This window comes from Hyaena hyaena, unplaced genomic scaffold (genome assembly GCF_003009895.1).
Source record: "Hyaena hyaena isolate Hyena2069 unplaced genomic scaffold, ASM300989v1 scaffold_139, whole genome shotgun sequence".
In the NCBI taxonomy this organism is placed as follows: Eukaryota; Metazoa; Chordata; class Mammalia; order Carnivora; family Hyaenidae; genus Hyaena; species Hyaena hyaena.
The window spans coordinates 1,105,302-1,126,550 of record NW_024080771.1 but is presented as its reverse complement, the minus strand read 5'-3'; the positions used below and the strand labels follow the sequence as shown (position 1 = coordinate 1,126,550).

Here is a 21,249-nt window from a genome sequence, read left to right as displayed (position 1 = left end):
AGTGCCAAAAAGGAAGTCAGCTGCTATGTGAGTTTCGTACACATGATAAATGATTTTCTCAAAAGAAAATTTCCATTTGAGTGCGAAAATTCCTATTACAAAATACATTGGGAAGAGAAAAACACTTGCAGTGAGAATAAAACCCCCTCTTTCATTTAATCAGATAGCAAAGGCATTTCATTCAACATTTTCAATGAAGGCTAATTTTAAAACCAATCTTTTAAAACTGGTGGCATCAGTGTCACTTAAATGCTTGTTTTTGTTTTCACGGAACTCGATGTTGTCATTTTCTTCAAGTGAGGTGCGTCAAAAAAGAACACAGCATATTACGTTAAGTTTGGTATTAGTATTGGAGCATTCATTTTAGGGAATCTTTGATAAAGGAGGAAAGAAGTGTTAACATTTAAAAGACACCTTCATCTTCATAGAAGTTCATTTCTATTTTATGTTTAGGTTTTCATCACAGCATTGACACCAGAGTCAGAAATATTGGTTGAGGGAAACTTTAGCAAGAATATATTCTGATGAAAAAGCAGATCTATGCCTAAGGCTCCTTCTTATGAAATACATTCTGATGAGAAAATTGCCATTGTCTTTCAAATTTGGGAGTACCCAGGTTGATCTGGGGGGGGGGGAGCTGTGCGGGGGTGGAGTGGGGGGGACAAAAGCAGCCAGCCTGCCAGCTCTATTTATTTAGATAAGTTCAGTACTTTCACTTTGAAAATGTCTTTTTAGTTTGGGGGTAAAAAGTTTTAAATTATAGCCATTTTATAAAAATTGCTTCTAGCAAGCACAAAAGCCTATGGAAACCCCATAATTGAGACAAGTACCTACATTTTATTTGCTCTGTGCTGCTGAGATTTCGAACCCCTTTCCATTTACAGTTTACTTTTCACAGAACATTATTAACTTTTTGGCTTCATACATGATCTTCTGTCAGATGCTTTTGATTTGTAATTTAGCAAAGTATAATAAACAGTGCAGAAGTCATGAATTTTGCTCTGTATCCTGAGCTCTGTGGTAGGGAAAATGTGATAAAATGTGTACCTTAAGTCTTGTTTGATGATCTCTCAAAGCAAGTTTGCCTTCTGGAAATAATTTCTGGGGTTGAAGAGCATGGTATTAACAGATTTAATGTGGCTATTCAATGGATTGGCGAAGTACTATGTGAGGTTTAACAAAATGAGAGAGACAAATTGAACATCAACAAAAGTTACATCTGTGAAGAATTATAAATTTAATTAGAAAAAAGGCAAACTTAAAAGACCTCATTAACTAATCAGAAGTCAAAGTTACTAGTTTCGAATTCTTGAATTTAAATTCTACGACATTCTGCTATCTTTTTTCGTCTTTGTATTTTTGCAACTCTAAGTGTGCTGCTGTGGGTATTCTATAGAAAGGGTTTTAGAAAGCATTAAAGTGAAGTGACTTCATTGTAATATAAGATGACTATTTGTAATGTTAGGGGAAATATTTTTGTACTCCTAGGAACATTTGAATTAAAAATACCAGATTAGAAGAAGACAAGAAACATATTAAGTTTATGGATTGTGAAGCAGAAAATGTGAGCTTACCGAATGCCTAACAGCATTTTTCTGAAAACCATGAAATAATTTTTTTTTCTCTTTTGAATGGAAGCCTGCCTAATGAATGATTTTGGAAACACGTTATGCTCTTGGATCTTGAAAACACAGAACCTTCCGGAGATATTGTGAAACATAAGAGAAAATCAACACCAATCAGAAATAGGTGTTCTTTTTAGATAAGTCATTATAAGAGCATGTTTCCTTACTGGCCTGTAATCTTGTACTACACATAAAAAACTAAAAGCATGTGAAGTGTAGCATTTTGTAAACTGTAACTAATTTTGCTCACATCTGTGTCTAATTGTTGTCTGCATTCGCATTCTTGAGAGTAGATTTATTTTTCCTGGACCACGATGTGGATTCAGCTGACCAGCCTAAGTGAGGATTAGTTGTTTTAAAGTTATTTTGATTAAAGAGTCATTTTTAAATACAGTAACACACAACACATGGTTTAAATAATCCTTGAGACACAAAAGAATATATCTGAAGTATACTTAATGAAATGAAGATCATGGATATGGGCTTTCAGAAATTGTAGTGTATGAAAAGTACAGTAGAGACTGAGTCAGGCCAGCATTAAAAAAAAAAGTGCAAATGCATTTTTTTTTTCAGTGAGAATACATGGTAGAACATTTCTTATTTTGAAGTGCATTTTTAAGTTTGACTTTGCAACTTAATTAAGGATAGGTTCAACCACAAATATAAGGCCAGTCAAACTTTCAAAGTATACAATGAAACGAAAATTATATTTCCTGGATTATACTATCTAGCTAATGTTAAAATAGGAATGTATTTTAACATTTTACAGAAAGTGTGTTTTACATACTCTTTCCCATAATTGGGCCAGAGTTCTTAAAACTAAGCTAGTTCTCACCTATAATTTATTCCAGGTGTATAAAGAAAAAAGAAAAAAAAAAAAGAAATTTATCCTTGATGCAGATTGCTGCAGTTTCTAAGGGAAAACGTTTAATCTTACGTGAGAACATTAACAAAAATTGCAGACGCCTACTATCACAAAATGATATATCTGCAGGAATTAAAATTAAATTTTCACTTAATACTCAGGCATCTATTAGTTATTTTTCATCTGCATGTATTCTAGAAACACGTACCTAGAAATTGGACACAGTGTTACACCAAGTGATCTAGACTTTACCAGTGCACTATTCTTGCCAGAAAGGTAGAATTCCTTAATTCCATAAATCATAATTAAAAAATAAGAGGACTCCATGGCAGATATGTGCTTGGCTCACATTAATGCCATTTGAGATGCTTCAGTTCTCATCTTTGTTCTGTAGCCCTAATTGATGTCAGTTCAGGTTGAATGAAAATGCACATCAAAGATTGGGAATTCTGAGTCATTTTAAGTGTTTTTCAGAACGCTCTCTACTGTGAGGCGTTCGTCTGAGCTTGTAAACCAGCAGCCCACCCTCACCTGAGCTTGTCACCTGCTGGCAGTTTGCGCCGCCTCTGGAGGAAGGGCAGTGACTAGCAAAGCCTGCCTGTTAGGCTAAGTTAGTTGATTCATCTGGAGACAAAAGGCCCCCAAATGCTGGCTCACTGGGACATTGAATTGATTATTAAGCTATCTGTTCTCTTGGTTTAAGCGACAGAAAATTAAACGGAAGGCTAACTGCTTTTTCTACTTTAGCAAGAGATGATGAATAAAGCAGTCACTGAATTTTAAATTTGCACGAGTAAACGAGCACACGTCACTCAATGATGTGAATCTGGGTCGGAAAACTTGCCTTTGCCATTTATAGTCAGCCCAGCATTGCCTGAAAGTTGCGCAGAAGCTGTTTCCGTAAATGTTAAATGACAAATAGTAAATATTGGAGAGACCGTCACGATAAGGATAAGGAACTGTCAAAGGGGTGGGCGGGAACTCTGTTTCAGCTGCTGATCGCAGAAGATGAAAGATCTTCTGAGGATGCTGGCGGATTAATTCTTGAACTACTGTGAAACACACTCATTTTGCTAATAGCTATTTTTTTCCAAGCACCTTTTCCAAGCTGCCCGGGCAAGGCTGCTTTGCATGTTGATTGGGGGAGGGGTAATCCCGTTTGCAGCTGTCATAGGCCAGTGATGAATCACTATCCCGTCATTTGGCTGCCTTCCCCCTGGACAAGGGGAGGTGGAGGGTAGACCTGCAGGAGGAAACAACAGTGGAGAGACCTCAACTTAAAGACAATATGCCTTTCACTGCTGCAGTATCCTTCTTTTACTCTTTTGGTTAAAAGAGAGCATTGTCGTTCTCAGCCATGTGCTCTGTATAATTAAGAGCTGACACTGAAGCAGAGTAACAACAGCTTCTAATTTCTTACCCCTGATCACAGGTGCAAACATCTCAAACCAGTTCAGATGTTGCTGTTTCCTCAAGTTGCAGGTAAGGATATTTGACATTTTTAGAGATTACCTTTCTGTGACCCATATCTATTTTTGTCTAGGATTTCTTAATTATTTCTATTAATAGCAACAGCCTCTGTTGGAAATTACTTAACAATTTGTGTGTGTGCGCGCTTGTAAAACAATTTTAAGTATGTAGAAAGGGAATAGGAGCCTGGGTTTGAAAACGATTATGGGCTATAGTTTCTGGTGTTAGGTAAACTGTGAATGTGTAATGTGAATTAGGAGAGAAAAGTTGGATTGTAAGCCATTTCTAGTCTGGATTTAGAAGATTGGGAAGTGAAAACCCACTTTAGAAACTACATGGTTCATATTAAGCTGCTTTAAAAACTATTTACAGTCAGTTTAAATGCAACCTCTAAAGTAAAATAACGAGCTTTTATTAACTTGGGTGGGGGGAGGACAGGCTTTACTTCAATGGAACATTAACACCCCCTCCTTTTTTTTTTTTTATAAAAATAGATAAGTTTTAAAAAAAAAGTGAATGGGCCTTAGATTTAAAGAAAATTGGCTGTCAGAAAACAGAAGGGTATTGAGGTGTGGTTTTAGTCACTTTAAATAAGCCCCCTCCTCTCTATTAATAGTATATTAAATATATATGGATAGTTCTGCAAGTGGGAACATGAGGAGTGGCTTCTTTACCATAATTTTATAAAATAAGTAACTACTGAGTCTACTAACTTGGGGGGGGATTTAACTTTTTATACGGTAAAAATGTGAAATTGCAGCATTGAAGTGGAATTGTTATTTCCCTGAATAAGTGACAGCTGAGGTATTCCAAGCGCTAATGCTCGCAGGCACTCACTGTATGTTGGCCTTATCCCTTCTCAATTGGGCACGCTGTATGTAATCCACAAAGCAAACAAGTGAGCCGACATCATAATGTTTTAATGCTGCGTTTGTTTCAAGGGAAACAGAGGAACAATTAAGCAGTTTGCCAGAGTAAACACATGCATCAGGACTATCTCTTTCCCTGTCACTGCACTATGGGCTTCAAGTGTTTTATTTGGTTTGGAGACCCATTAAATTACAATTGGGTGGTAAATTATAAGGGAGTACCCAGTGCTAATTTATGAAACCGATTCCAGAGCAAGTGATTTTTTTTCCCTTTTATACCTGTTTACATATTTGTGTTACACAGAAATAATGCCTGTTTTTTCCATATAAAAAGGAAAGCATGACTGCAGTTTTTTTCTTTGAAAATTAAAATCAGTGTAATTGTCTCATTGTGATTTGATGAGCTGTGTAAGAGAAAGAGATTTTCAAAGCGCCCTGTGAATGTCTGGTTGGATAGGTAAGGCAAAGGACACCTTTGAGCACCACATGTTGGGAAAGCATGGTTGAAGTTAAAATGTAAGGTGAACTATCTGGAGCCTAAGAAAATAGATACAATGGGACTTTTGTGTGAATGGGTTTCAAAGGTGTCAAGTCATTAGCGCGTTAAATACTAGTGTTATGAATTCGGTACATCTGTCACACGGAAGGCTTCTTGTCTCTAGGTCTATGGAAATGCAGGATCTAACCAGCCCGCATAGCCGTCTGAGTGGTAGTAGTGAATCCCCCACTGGTCCCAAACTCGATAACTCTCATAGAAATAGTAATTCCATGACTCCCAATGGCACCGAAGGTGAGTGTCTGCCTTCTCGCTATTTACTTTGCATCTTGTGTCTTCGTCAGTGTACGCTTTGTTATTAGGGGGTTATGATTTCAGTTGTCAAACCCATGAAACTACTGTTTCCCATTTAGGTCATTTGACTTGTGAATCAGTATTCATCCTTCAGTTAGGAGCTGCACCAGTGTTAAATTATTATAACCTTACACAAACTGGTTTTATTTGGCATAAATGCACACACACACACACACACACACACACACACACAGATGGATGCGTGCATAACATTTTTAACCTTTGAGTGTTTTTTAGCTTCTTGATCATTCTTCAGAGCACAATAGTAATTTGCATTGTTTTCTTCTCTGAGAAATGAAGATTTGGAATTACTTCCTTTACTCTCCCTTTCGATACTAAATATAACAAAATTTGTTTCAGTGTAACATTGGACGGGATTGTTTCTAAATACCAGTAAAATCCTGTGCCTCATATTCTTGTGGCTTTGACCATGAAAACATAAGCACAAAAAAAACCCACCCTTGTTTACAAATATACAACCTTATTTGGGAGCTACATGAAATTTATTTTCTTAAAGATTAAATAGTATACATGAGATAGTTGTGTTGCAATTATTTTGTCAAGTAATACATATTAATATTTATGTAAATGTTATATAAATACCTACTTTAGTCCATGTATTCCTAAGTCTAAACAAGTAAGTAAAGCTATCCATATGTATTGTTAGCTGTTATGCACATTTATTTAGGTACTATGTATAATTTTAAAACTGTAACATATGGAAGGATGTGTTACATATTGTATTTATTTCTACTTTAGCCTATTGAAAAATTGCTGCTTCACACATGATATTTTTGCTGATTCCTTACCAAGCCTCAGGACCTTAATGAACTTAGAGCATAAGTTTTACTAGAAGTTCAATGAATTATCCAGGTTAGAATTCCATCCATCCATAAACAAAACCCTTAACCATCATTTCCTAATCGCCATGGTGATCTTTTATCACAGTTCTTAACAATAAACAAAACTAAATGCCATATAATTGTTTGTTTGGTGCAGTATTCCAGCATGTATTGGTGAAGCCTTTTGAAACTGGGAATGTTAGGAAATTTCTGATCATAGGAAAAATATAAAGTGAATTGATTCTGATACTGGATATCTTAACTTCTATACCAACAGTGATGATTTTTAATGTGTAAATAGTCTGTATTTTTCTTCTTGAGTAAATACATTCATTACCAGTGTTGATGGGAAAGATAGTCATGGTCAAAAGTAGAAATTTTGCTGGAATAGCAAAAAAAAATTAAAAAATAAAAAAAGGAAACCTCTGGATAAAGTGGCTCTTTATCTCAAACTCTTCCCATTTTGATAAGCAATCAAAAAGACATTGAAATTATTTTTTTAGGAAAGCAATTCTAGTAGTTAAGTAGATTTTATAGAACAAATAAAAAAAAAACAACAGTCCTTTTTTTCTGTCCTTTGGGATTCGGCTTCAGGTGGAAGTGTGGCTGCCATACAGTGTAGGCTGGGTATGTGCAGGCTCACTGTAGGTCCCTCGGCTCGTGGCCCCCAGGCCAGTGTCCTCGTGCAGGTGGCCACTGACAGGAGAGTCAGAAGGGGCCCTAGGTGCAAACCTTAAATAGTCCTCATCACTAAAAAGTCCAAAGAAGACAATCATTTAAAGTAACTTGAAGACCATGTTAAAACATTTTTGCCAAATAGAATTTCCCATTATGAAATAATGTAGTTCGTGTTTGTATAAACCAGTGCAGTGGGGGGTAAGGCATTGTCCTTTGGTCATCATTTAGTGGCAGGTTGTCTCCTAGGAAATAAGCATGTAATATGGAGACAGAGTCTGTGTTGGGGACTGCCCCCTAGGAAGGCTTTGTGCGAATGACGTGTGGTTTGTGTTTTAAGAAGGGCATGTGGGGTGGTTACATCTTTCTAACAGTTTACATTTAATTGCTTGATATCAGGCCCATGTTCAGGAATATGTATTTTCTACCATTTTTCCATAAGTGCTTCAAAATAACACAATATTTTAGGTAATTGTGGAATCTGCTGAGCCCATCTGGCAAATACTTAGAAATTACTACTTATCCAAAAAAAAAAAAAAAAGTCTTAATTATCTTATGTTTTGGAAATGAAGGTTTTACTCCTATTTTAGACAAATGCAGTGACTCCTCTCCTTTTGTTCAGGGATCTTACCTGGGTGTCCTTTGTAAGGGTTGTGGTCGTAGAAAGTGCAGTTAGAAGATACCAATACAAAATAAATTCTCCAAAGTATAAAAGGAATGTTCATCAATCTGCTTGGAGATCCAGTTTTATTTTAGCATATAGCTTGGAAATAGGGATCTAGACCTGCTTTATGATCCACGTTACGTGGCTGTTTAGATGCAAACTCTATCAGAAAGTTCTGAGTCATTAGTAAGTTCGTGATTCGGTTCATCAAGCTGCTTATGCAGTATGTTTCCTTACCCCCAAGTCACCAGTAGAGGAGTGAAGCTTAAAATTAGTGAACTCCTAGTGTCTGGAGAGCTTCCCTGGGATATAATCCTTATAGATTTTCCTAGTCCTCCTTTGCAAATCTTATTTTGAAACTAGTACTGTTTACTAATGAATTAGAAGAATGAAAAACAAGAAACTCCTTTAAATTTAAGAGAGCGTTTAAAGTATCAATCATCTCCCCTACCTCCGTAACAAGTATTTGTAGCTATATATGCCGTGATTTATACATAAGAGACTTCAGTGCAACTGAGTCGAAGCTATTCTCCTTAATGAGGTCAACAAAACTTCCATTGAGTTTACACAGTTGTTGGCTTTGCCCGCATTTATATAGGTCGTCTTCTCAGAGCCATTTTTAACTTCCTGCCCCCACTTGTCCCTATAATGAGGCTAAGAAAACATGAAAATCTCCTGTATCAAAAACCATAACTTCATCTGAAGAACAAACAAGAAGGGAATGGAATGGAGAGGCCGAGAATATTAAGTTTCTTCTCAAGTCGGCTGCCAAATTATCATAAGACTCAATGTTCGTAGGTTCTGTACTCACAGGCTAGTGCCTATTTTCATGGTTCATCTAAGGGATAAAGACAGACAGACACTGAGCTACAGCCTCAGATACTGGGCTTTTTTATTTCCCAGATGAAATGTTCTCCAGTTAGAATGGTTGTTTAATGTTTCATATTTCAAAAGTTTCAGCTATTCGTATTTTATATTCCAACGTCTCTGTGAATCGTGACCGTAGTTAACTGTTGGTTTCGCACAGTTTATAAGTCTTGGAGATAGAAAGCATAGACAGGTAAAAATACAAAATAGTAGCATAAATGAATGCTTGAGTTGCTCTGAAAAAAGCACTGTTAGAAGTGATAGGCTTCCAAATGAATTAATAAATATTTTAGTTACTATTAAACAATTAAAGCTTGATTTGCAGGAAACTAATGGATAGTTAATGAAAACAGCAATTGTGGTTTTCTTTGGCCTATTTTGGGGGGCAGTTAGTCTTCCAAGACCGGATTGAATAGAAATTTCTTACTAGATTGTAACTGCATAATTTCTAAGATCTAGGCTTCTTGCTGGTGGTGCTCACATTAGATCCTTAGTAAAGCACCGAATCTGAGAGGATTTCTAATGTGTGGATATATGTCAAGCCTGTTGACATCTGTGTGTGAGAAGGAGTTGGGAAACCTTCCATTGGAAGGATTCAGGTCTGTAGCAGTAAAAGGGCTTTTATTTACGTACCTAATTAAGGCCTTGTTTGCAAAGCAGTGATTCTTTCCATCTTTGTTTTTTCTCATTGTCTTATTTCCATGGGAGCCTGAGATTGGTCAGTTCATATATTGCTAGTTTGAGTGTTTATTTTTGCTTGCCTGGGGATGAAGAGTGGGGAGGGGCAAAAAAGAAGTGAGAGCAAGTGGAACTAAGCACTCTAATTTTGAGTTTTTGCTATTGCAAATTTAGATTCAAAGTCAAAAAGAAGCTTAAACTTGTCTTAAAGCAGATGTATTTGCCTTTAAGTGACATAACACCGAGTGCAGTTGAAATCTCCACTACAAATAGGGTTTCAGGAATTCTGATGGTAATTCAAATAGTAATTTTGAATTGGTATATCAGATTTCCAAGATGATAAGAGATACAATCTTGAATTAGGTGGCTAAATTTTCTGCATTTTAAAATTTATTTAATTGTGTATTGCATATTTTAGGATGATAGCTTAATTCAATTTTACAAATTTATATTATCAGAAGCTATTTTAATGTTTTATCGTTTCTACAAAGCTTAGAACACCAACAAATTATCTGAATTTGTTTTTCTCACTGCAATTTGAATTTAGTAAAACAAAGTTATAGCCAACTGGAGTATTTTTAAGAAACTTATTTATAAGAAGTATGTAAACTGGAGTGAATGTGTATAAAATTATGGTTTGAGGCTGAATTTTAAAGGCTACATTTGTGTATTTGTGGCCAAATATTACGTTGTCAATAGAAACACAGTAATCTAATTTTATTATTGTTTACATTCTGCACATGACTTACTTTCTGGCAGATTAAGGGACATCGTGAGTAAAAGGATTTCTAAATGACATTTTTAAAGTTTGCCTGTAGCCACATAATTGGTCTCTTATCAATTCAAGCAAAAGCCATAAAAGGATGAACAGAATATTTTTAGGATTTAGTATTTGCCTGTATTGTGTATGAGAATGGTTTTCACATGCCTGTTGCTATTAATAAAATAATAATGGCTAAGGTCTCTAAAGAACTTAATGTTAGTCTTTATGCTGACCATTCCCCATGATTTGTTTCATTAATCTTCAGAAAATTCCTGACATACCAGTGTGATGGTTAAGAGTCTGGGTTTGAATCCCAGCTCCGCTATTTCCTAGCAGTGTTAGCTTCTGTTGGGCTCAGCGTCCTCATCTGTAAAATGGGAATAAGAGCAGACCTTCTACCAGGCTTGCCTTGAGGATGATAAGTAAAACCTGGAGCACACTTGGAACTTAACTAACACTCTGTATTGATTAACTTCTGTATCCTATCTAGACAATAGGCACTTCCATAGTATTATTGCTGTTTCACATACAGGAAAACAGAGCCTTAGAAACTTCAATGCCAAGTTTAAAGGCACAGCATTTATAATTGGTACCGCTAATATCTGATCTAGTATTTGAATCAAGTTCTGTCTGAGTCCAGAGCCTGGGTTTTAAAATCACCATATTTAATGGTCTGTGGAGAGAATACGTGATGCCCATCACTGGCCAGCCTTTTCTGATGCCTTCCTACTAAACACTGGTGCCTTCCCTGCCATGTGAATGCCTTCTTAACTGAAGAACACCATTCCCTAGCAAGCAGTGGGGCTGTAAAACGACCTATGGCAGAGGCTTTGATGACCAAAGGACTTCATTATGAGGACATGTCCCCAGGGGAGTTATATTCTGGTCTTTAAGTTCTCATGTGCGTCAGCGTTTGAGAGGTCTTCTTGGGGCCACACGTGCACAGCATCTCGCATCAATAGGTTAAGTTTTAGGGGATTGTCTCTTACTAGTTTTCAAAGCTTTAGACTTAATTATAATTCCATCAGCCGTCTTTCTATGTTCGGCTTCCCTGGGATCAAACAGAGATGGGAAGTCCTCTCTGCTTTTCATTATAATAGTCATTATTATATGCACATTTGGATTGGAGCTGTTTTACTATGAAATTTAAAAAGCACTTGCAGTTTTTGCTACTGCTCCCAGTAACAGTTTTCTACCTTAGAAAATATTTTTTTATGTGGATGGTAAATTTGGTCATATTTCTCTTCACTTAGAGAACCAGGTTATGTTAACTAAGCAAAGCTCAAAGAAGCAGCATACGTGGCATTTGTTGGGGGTTCCATAGAAACAGTGGCCAGGGAGGCCAGAATTGGGAGCACGGGTGCTATGTTCTAGAAGTAGCGAGTAGCTGTTCAGGCAGTGTGACTTCAGGGGAGAGGATGACGGGGGTTATAAGAGGGGAAGTCAGAGTGAAGGGGTGGCATGTGTAGGGCCTTGCATGTTGGCAGATATACTATAGCTCATTAGAAATAGCTTTCATAGGAAGAATAGGAACGCCAATGCTTATTGTCTGAAACTAGGCTCAGAGTATAGAATCAGGCTTCTTAATAAACTGACTCTGTCTACACAGTATTCCCCTTCTCCCAATACCTAAAAGCTTAAGAGAATCAGAGTTCTATGATATCTCTCCCCACTTAGGTCCGAAGTTTGGTAAGATCAGGAATCTATCTCCTGGGGCACCTGGGTGGCTCGGTGGGTTGAGCCTCCAGCTTTGACTCAAGTCATGATCTCAGGTTCATGTGTTCGAGCCCCGTGTTGGGCTCTGTGCTGACCGCTAGCTCAGAGCCTGGAGCCTGTCTTCGGATTCTGTGTCTCCCTCTCTCTCTGACCCTCTCCTGCTCACGTTGTCTCTCTCCCTCTCTCAAAAATAAATAAAACATTAAAAAAAATTTAAAACAAAAGAAATCTATCTCCCTTAGAACATCCTAGCTTCTGGGAGATATTTCTGGTTTCCTCCAGGGAGGTGTGTGAACCTTTAGTGAGTGCTAGTATTTGGACTACTTCTGAATCCTTCACTCATGGATTCCTTGCTTTTTTTTTAATAAATATTTTTTTAATGTTTATTCATTTTTGAGAGACGGAGCATGAGTCGGGGAGGGGCAGAGAGAGAGAAGGAGACACAGAATCTGAAGCAGGCTCTAGGCTCTGAGCTGTCAGCACAGAACCTGATGTGGGGCTCAAACTCAGGAACTGTGAGATCATGAGCCAAGTCATATGCCCAACCAACTGAGCCACCCAGGCACCACTGGATTCCTTGCTTGAAGTGATTCCTAATTTCTTTTGACGGCCAAAGATGCCTTGGGGTGGGCTGTACATACATAAAGTGGGGTGTCTGCGTGTGCCCACTTTGCTTCCATGGGGTAAAGGCTAAGAGTGATTCATTTTCCTCCATTTGGCTCCAAATATACAATATAATAGGAAAAGACATAATTACAAGTTTTCCAATCTTATTTTGGGTAGGCAAGAACATTATCTGACACAGAGCTGTCTTTAGTGACTGCAGAATAAACGAGGATGTATGCTGAGAATTTATATTAAGTTTTTGGCCCCCTTTTGTAAGGAAAAGGTGGTTGTTATATTTATGATAATTTGTTGGTTTTGCAGATTTTTTTCAGTTTCATCTCATGCCCGAGACCTCTCACTACACTGAAAAAGGTGGATGAACTCTACCAAACACATTTCAAGCTGATTTGTTTATGTACTTCCTTTAAGACAAATTGGAAACATTTTTTTATATGAAATGAGTCAAAATCTAAAATGCTTACCTATTTTATCATTATATCGATTACCAATCAAGGGAATTGCGAGTGGAAACATGATTTTTTTACCAAAATGGGAACTATGAAATGAGTTGACTAAGCTCTTGCTGTTTCTTGAGCACATCCTGATGAACTAGCATGCTTCATTTTATCTGCAGAAGAGTTAAGTTTTATGTACCTAATTTCAAAGAGTTTAAATAGCATGGTACTGTGCTGGAGAAGAGATTCAAAGGCCGGTCGGGCTGATCTCAAAGCCCACATCCTTCATGCTCTGAAAAAGGGACTCCCTGGTAGCCAAGTAACTTGGTCCTTACTAACCTAATTTATCTGCCTTAAGAAATTTTATGTTACCCTGTCTAAGCAGATGATTCTTTGAAGGAAATACAACATCCATTTGCTTAGTAGAGTCTCTAGGTTCTTTTAAGGCAAGGATAGACCTGTTCCCTACCGTGTTCCCAGCATCTAGCAGAAGGCTTGGCAGTGATTAAGCAGTCAACACATGTTTGTTGAATGAATGGCCCATATGACTGAGCAGATAATGCAGGCAAGTGATTATAAGAGATGAGAGTCATTCATTTTATGTAAAGCCATTAATAGATTCAGCAAGTATCTAAAGCCTGGTTTTCAAATTTTGACAATGATGATTTCACAGACCAATTTCTGTAGTAATTATACAGGCCATCCATTCAAAGAACATCCAAGTCAATACTGCTGCTGATTTTTACTTTGATATGAAGTAAGTGACTTGCATTTGACCTGTACTAATTAATTTATGAATGACAACTGCTGCTGTTTGACTTGAGAGTATTAAGCAAAGATGAAGCAACTTCCATATAGTCCAAGAAACAAGTGAATTCTATAAAGATCAGGCAGTTAGGACACTTAGAATCTTTACAAGATGGTAAGGAATCATGAATTGGAGGTGAACATTTAATTTTTTTAATTAAAAAAAAATTTTAGTGTTTATTTTTGAGAGAGAGAATGCAACAGAAAGAGAATGAGAGAGAGGGAGAGAGAGCGCACACAAGAGCAAGGAAAGGGCAAAAAGAGAGGGAGACACAGAATCCAAAGCAGGCTCCTGGCTCTGAGCTGTCAGCACAGAGATCGATGCGGGACTCAAACTCAGGAACTGTGAGATCATGACCTAAACCAAAGTCAGACGCTTAACCAATGAGCCACCTAGGCGCCCCATAGGAGGTGAATATTTTATTTTAATTTTTTTTAATGTCTTATTTTTGATGGGGGGGGGCAGTGTGAGCAGGGGAGGGTCAGAGAGAAAGGGAGACACAGAATCCGAGGACAGGCTCCAGGCTCTGAGCTAGCTGTCATCGCAGAGCCCAATGTGGGGCTTGAACCACAAACCACGAGATCATAAGCTGAGCTGAAGCAAGTCACTTTACTGACTGAGCCACCCAGGTGCCCCTGGAGGTGAACATTTTAAAAGTGAGGGAAAGTTCTGGGATGCCTGGTGGCTCAGTCAGTTAAGTTTCTGACTTTGGCTCAGGTTGTGATTTCACAGTTGGTAAGTTTGAGCCCCATGTCGGGCTTTGCACTGACAGTGCAAGGCCTGCTTGGGATTCTCTCTCTCTCTCTCTCTCTCTCTCTTGCCCCCCCCCCCCCCCCCCCCCCCCCCGCTTGCATGTGTGTGCGGGCTCTCTCAGTCTTTCTCTCTCAAAATAAATTTAAAAACTTAAATGTAAAGAAAATGGCAAGGACAAGGATATATGCCTACTGCAATGCAAAGCCTCTATATATGTATATATGAGATAAGAATATACGTCATCCTATATATCCACCATTGCATTGATAATTCATTCAAGAAAGATTTCGTGATTTGTGTCTAGAAATGTACCAAATATCATCTTGCCAAGGAGAAGTTTACAGTCCACTGTGATTTGCAGACCTATAATCAGATGACCACTGTACTTTATGACAAGGGCTATATTATGTGGAGAGGCGGGGACCTAATTATGACTGGGGTGGTTGAGGATGGTTTCTGCACTCAGGTAATACTTAAACAGAGTTGAAGAAGAGGTGGAAAAACACTGGGTGCCAAGCCAGGAAGGAAGAGAGAGCATGGATTGTTCAGCTGTAGCAAAGACCTCCCTAATCCCAGGGGTGGGGTGTGTGTGTGTGGGGTGTGTGTGTGTGTGTGTGTGTGTGTGTGTGTGTGTGTGTGTTTGGAGAGGGACATGCACACAGTGCATGTGCGATGGGGCTAAGGCAGTAATCACCCAAAGCAAATGAGGAAGGGCCTTCCATATGAGGTTCAGGAGTTTGAATTCAGTCCTGGGGGAGCTGGATGACTTGGAGGCTCACGAACAGGAGAATGATATGATAGAGTCTATGCTTCAGAAATACATCAAACGGTATCTTGAAACTGTATTCAAGGGATGGTGGGTGGTGAGAAAAGATTCTGGTTGAAAAGCTATGCGGACCTTTTCGTCTGACCTAATATACTTAGTTTATAAACGATCATTTTAGTACAAATTTACATCTAATGCTTGCCTTAAGTGGAGGATGCATAATACTAAAAATATAGAAAAGCAGTATTGCATGGTGGTGAGAACGTGGGTTTTGCAGTCAGACTAACTCTGGCTAAAAGAAAAAAATCCCAGTTTTGCTATTTACGAACCATGTCATGTGGGTTTGAGAGGCAGCAGGGCAGGGGCTTAAGAGCTGGCCCTGCAGCAATGCGGTCAGCTCTGCCGCTCCCCAGGTAGCTGGTGTGATGCTGAATAATCCCGGAAGTGCTCCGTGCCTCTGCTCCCAGTCTCTAAGATGAAGAAGGTAACAGTACCCACCAAGAGTGCTTGGGTAGCTCAGTTGGTTAAGCATCCGATTCTTGATTTTGGCTCCGGTCATGATCTCATGGTTTGTGTGATCGAGCTCTGCAGAGCCCCACATCTGGCTCTGCCCTGAGAACATGGAGCTTGGTTAAGATTAAGATTCTCTCTCTCTCTCTCTCTCTCTCTCTCTCCTTTCTCTGCCCCTCCCCCACTCATGAGGGCACATACTATCTCTCAAAATAAAAATAAATAAACTTAAAAAAATTATAGTACCTAACTGTAGGGTTGCAAGGATGGTTAAATTAATTGGTAAAGCACAATGTGACTCCTAAGAAGTGCTTAATATTTATTGGTTATTATTATTACTATAATCATCATCATCTATGATCTCTGAGCCTCTGCTTTCTCCATTGTAAAATGGAGATTGTAGTTTTATCACGGTATTATAGCAATGTCTCTTTAGAATACTAAGCATAGTCACTAGCATCTACTCTATATGCTCAAAAAATAGCTATTATTAAATAATTATAAATGTTCCATTAAAAGAATCTTCTGGGACTGCCTGCTGGGTCTCTGGTGGAGAAAGGGGATATTTTCTTCTTTGATGTCCCTCACATTGTCTAATGGCTGTTGCAGGTACTCTGAATACCTGGGCTCCTTAATAAGTACTTGCTCAGTTAATATATAATAAAGGTAGGGTTTATGTCTGAGTATTCCTGCAAATTGGTGAAGAATGGGGAACTATTGGGAAAAAGCATAATCTGAGATATAAATTTGGTGGGTTGATTACATTTTAGGCAAGTAAACCATTTTTCCAGATTGATATGATTGAGGTTCTGAGTCCGAGCCAGCTCATCTGCTTCCAATCTTCATACACTAGTTTATTTTACCATCCGCTAATTTGCAGCATACACTGATACACTTTTATTCAATGCCCTGGGATTCTGGGACTTTTCCTATGGCTGTGCCGTTTTTGCTGATTGTTCAGATTTCCATCAGAGCAATGATTAAGGATGATAAAGGCCTAATTAGAAAATGTTTGACTTTTTACTTTTCAAAGACTTCGTGAAAGCTATGGTAAATCAAAGAAATTTGAAACCAGTTGTATGACCTTAGGCTAGTTTTGTAAACACCCTTAAAATGCAGTTTCCTCATCTTTGAAATGTGACAATTATAATATTTTATAAAGTTGCCATGAGGAGCAAAGGAAGTATTGTTTGTAAAGTACTTAGCACACTATCCAACATAGAGTAGGTACTCCATAAGGATAAATTTGTATTTAAATTCTTCCTTTTTTCTAATAACATTCTACTGAAATATTGCCTAGGTCATTGAGAATGTTCTAATTCTTAATATAAGGGCAATCTTTTTGTACTGTTGGGTCGTGCTTCCGTTAGTATAGCAAGCTAAAAGTAGTTAGATCCCACTTTGGAATCTAAATGTAGGTATATCTTACAAGCCATTAAATGGCACATTTCAGGTTTGTGTACTTCATTATATATGAATCTTTGTTAACAGAAAAAAGAACCAGAAACAAATATGAATTCTAGCTAATGGTATGAATGGTGAAGTATTGAGAAGTACATTATGGATGCAACTTCTTTTAAAACGTGTGGAAAATAAGTTTTATGAGAAATCGGTATGGAAAAGTAAAGAGCAGTATGTTAATTGTGGGATTTAAGCAGTTGGTTTATGGCTATTTGCTGTATACTTCTTTTAACTTTTCTAGATGTATGAAAAATGCTATAATAAAACACTGGTGAAAAAAGTGAGCCTACAATACATTTATTTATTTATTTATTTTTCGTAACATTACAAAACATTTATTTATTTGTTTTTCATAAAGAGTTATTCCAGATTCTAACAGAAATACAAAGAAGTATACAATGCTACTGCTGACTCAAGGCGCTCACAATGTGGGTGGGGGAGATAAGACTTTTTGAAAGTCTAGGCAAATAAAAGGTCCTAATATGTCAATTGGATTATGAAGGTGAGAATTTTCCATGTGTGTCTTTCCGATCTCCAAGAGTTGTGGAGCTGGTGCTGAGGTCAACAAATTTTTCTGTGCAAAAAGCATTGTCTGTAGGATGAGGAAATTAACAGGCCACGTTATATTTCTCTTCACCCAGGACATTCTATTTATTAAAATACACATTTTCATGTCTGAAATTTCACAATAGGTTTTTGTCATTATGCACTTAATCAACAGATTAAAAGTTAGACTGTCATTCGTGTTCTTGAAATATTTCGGTGTTAGAAAGAAGGCTTCATTCTCAAGAAGGTTAGAAGCCACTGATCAAAACAAAAGTGCTCTCAGAGTTTGGAAAAAAGAGCTCTTGAGCTTGCTGAGGTCTGGCCAGGCTTCAAGAAGGAGATGGAATCTGAGCTGAGTGTTGGGAAATGGGTAGAATTTGAATAGGTTGAGAAGAGATGGAATGCATTCTAAATGAGGGACCAATCTGAACAAAGGTAGGATAGTTTGGGAGACTCTGAGGAGACCAGTTTAGCCGAAGAAGGAATTGATAGTAGATAAAGTTGGAAGGATCAGCTGGAGTTGAACTATGGAGGACTCTGAATACTAGGCTGAGGAATTTGGACTTCATCCTGGAGCCAGTAGAGAAGCCACAGGATATTTTGAGCAAGGGATTGATATGGTGAAAGTGTTTTAGGTATTAATCTGGCAGCAATTTCAAGGATAGATTGGAATGGGAGAGAGATGAACAGTAGTACGGAGGTTCATGCCGTCTGCTCAGATTTTATGTGTCAGGGATCTGAGCCAGTGTGGCAAGAATGAGAGTCACAGAAAAGGAAAGTGAAGTTTCAGGAGACATCTCAAAGGAGCCGTTCTCATTTACCATGTGGCATTTCTTTTACTAAAAGTAGTCAACAGGTCGGACCTCTACAGAAGCCGTTGCATAGTGCTGCTCCGATATGATCCACATGCCACACTTCCTGTAAATAGCAAGTTTTGAAATTGACTAACATTTCCTGTTGGCCATGTATACATTCAAGTTCTAAGTTTAGCCTGTATGTGTTGATTTGATTTTCATAAGGTCATATAAGGTATGATATTTTGACAACCTAATATTTTTCTACCCTCTTTTAGGCAAAAGAGAATGACTGTAACTTTAAAAATTTGGAGGGATGATCATCAGATGCCGGACTATAGAGCCAATATACACATATAATTATACACATATAATTATACACATTTTCCAAATGTGAACTAAGGGAAAAACACTTCATGGATCTATACATTGTTGGTAAAGAACAAATAGTTAAATGGCTACTTACAATATTTAAGATATTAATTTAATTCTATGTCTTTAAAGTGTCCTATAAAATCTATAAATTTACAAATATTACTGTTTCCCAGTTTCATATTTCATGTAATGATTTTATTCATTCTCTTCACATAGGCCTTTGGTGTCCCCTCCTGCTACCTTTTTCAGTCATTTGACATAGTTTTCAAAGACCTACATTTCCACTTCTGCCTCATGGTTTGAGTAAGAGTACCCATTACATCCATGAGTGATATTGCCATTGAATCCAAACAATAATGTTATGGTGGTTGTGCATTTATTTTGTCCGACAAGTTTACATGTGTTACCTGTACAATAGTCTTGTGCAGTGATAACTTTGAAAAGAGTTCTTTTAAGGCTAATGGATAGCAATAGCTAAGATTTGTCTTTGAGTGCCTATGCCCCGTGCATGATTAAATCCATGTAATTTGTCACTCTTTTGAGGATCCAAGCAGGGTCCTCTTTCAATATATAAAAAAGCCAACGATTGATGCTATTTTATGTTATCTAATCTCTTCTCCAGAGAGTACTTTACTAATGACATGTGTTCTGTAAGTAAATGAGAGGCTTTATAAGCACCTGCACATAAGTTGAGTGATAATTGGGGAGAAATAAAATGTCCTCTTATGTTTAAGCATATATAGTATTGTTAATTACCCTATACAGTGTGCCTAGTAGCATGAAGTCAATTGTAAATCAGCTGTACATTTTTACCTTTATTCCCTCAATGAATATTGAAATCCAACTATGTGTCACATATTGTATTAAGTTCTGTAGAGGTACAAAAAAGATGTAGTTCTTACCATAAAACCATTTATAATGTGTTAAAATGGATAAGACAGAAATGTAAAATGAGGTAGAATAGGATGTATTTTTCTAAAGGAGGTACAAACTCCTATCTAGTACCTCATGGAAAAGAAAAATAAGTCCTGAGTAGTAGATCAGGCAGGATTTAACAAGGTATATATGACTTTGGTTGAAACTTGAAGGAATTGTGTGATTTGTCAGATGGAAATTTATAGAATGTTTAATGTTGGAGGAAAAGGCATTAGCAAAACCATGGGTTTGAGGATGCATTAAGGATCTCAGTAGGCCAGTTTGGTTTAAATGTTGAATATATATAGACCTGTGATTCATGACCTGTAAAATGGGATAATGGTGTCACACACAGGAAAGTTAGGACAATTAGATGTAACCATGTATTTTGTAATACTTTTATATTCTTATAAGTTGCTATTTGTTAAACAGGGACATAAAGCCAAAAAAAAAAAAAAAAAAAAAAAAAAGGAAACAGCTTGGTGTTAGAGTTGGGGGAGGGGCTTAAAAACCTAATAAAGGGATATAATGAATACCTCAATTCAGAAGGACACGGAGATGTAAAGACCTAAGAGCAAGGAGTGACTCACTCAAATCTAAGCTATGGAGAGATCAGTATCTCTGCTCAAAGTAGAAAGAGTAGGGGCTGAAAGGCCAATTACCAACTTTTACAAGAGAATACATATAAGATAATTTGGATAGTGGCTGTAAAATTAGCGAGAAGATTGGGAAAGATTATAATAGAATTGTGGCAATTATAGACATGGCAGTAGGGTGTGAGGAGAGGGGATCTGGGAGAAACTGGGGTGAAAAGGGAACTTTCAGTCTAGAAGACATGACCATTACAAAGGGATAAAATGAAGATTTTACGTAGGAGTAGGTTGAGTTTGACTCTGATCGAGGCGAGGGCATTGTGTAATTGGGATGTGGTTCCCATGACAAAGCAGTGCAGGTAGATATTTGGGAGTCATGTACATGAAGATGATTTTTTAAATGTGTGGCAAGGAAAGACTAGAGAAATAGGTAAGAATTGCATAGAATTCTAAAACCGCAGAGCAGGCAAAGGGAAGAAAATCCAGAGAATAAGGGGGAAATGGGGGAAAGTTGCTGTGTTGTATTGGTCAATGACAAAGAGAGAGAAAAGCCCATTCTGTGACAGAATTAAGGAAAATCAGAATTGGGAAAAGTTTGACCTGGGCAATTAGGAAAGTCCTTTTAGTAAAGTAGTAGCTATAAAGAAACGGATGATGGAAAGGATTAAAGAGAGAGTAGATGATCCAGGTTTGAAGGCAAATTTGTAGGAAACTTGGTGATGAGAAAAGGGAGAGAAGTCTCATGGTTGAGAAAAGAATGTTAAAAATTAAGGGAAACCTGCT

General features: G+C 37.6%; 1 protein-coding gene across 5 annotated transcripts in view; it reads left to right on the top strand.

The window, feature by feature from the left end:
• The first annotated feature begins 5,491 nt into the window (after positions 1-5,491).
• EYA1 (EYA transcriptional coactivator and phosphatase 1) overlaps positions 5,492-21,249 on the top strand; it is a 171,504-nt gene continuing 155,746 nt past the window's right edge. For 3 of the 5 annotated variants that reach the window (XM_039238394.1, XM_039238393.1, XM_039238391.1), the window contains exon 1: positions 5,492-5,619. In XM_039238394.1, coding sequence (XP_039094325.1) covers positions 5,496-5,619 — 124 coding nt within the window. In that variant the 5' untranslated portion in view covers positions 5,492-5,495. The remainder of the gene's footprint in view (positions 5,620-21,249) is intronic. The other 2 variants (XM_039238387.1, XM_039238386.1) reach the window with 1 other exon arrangement.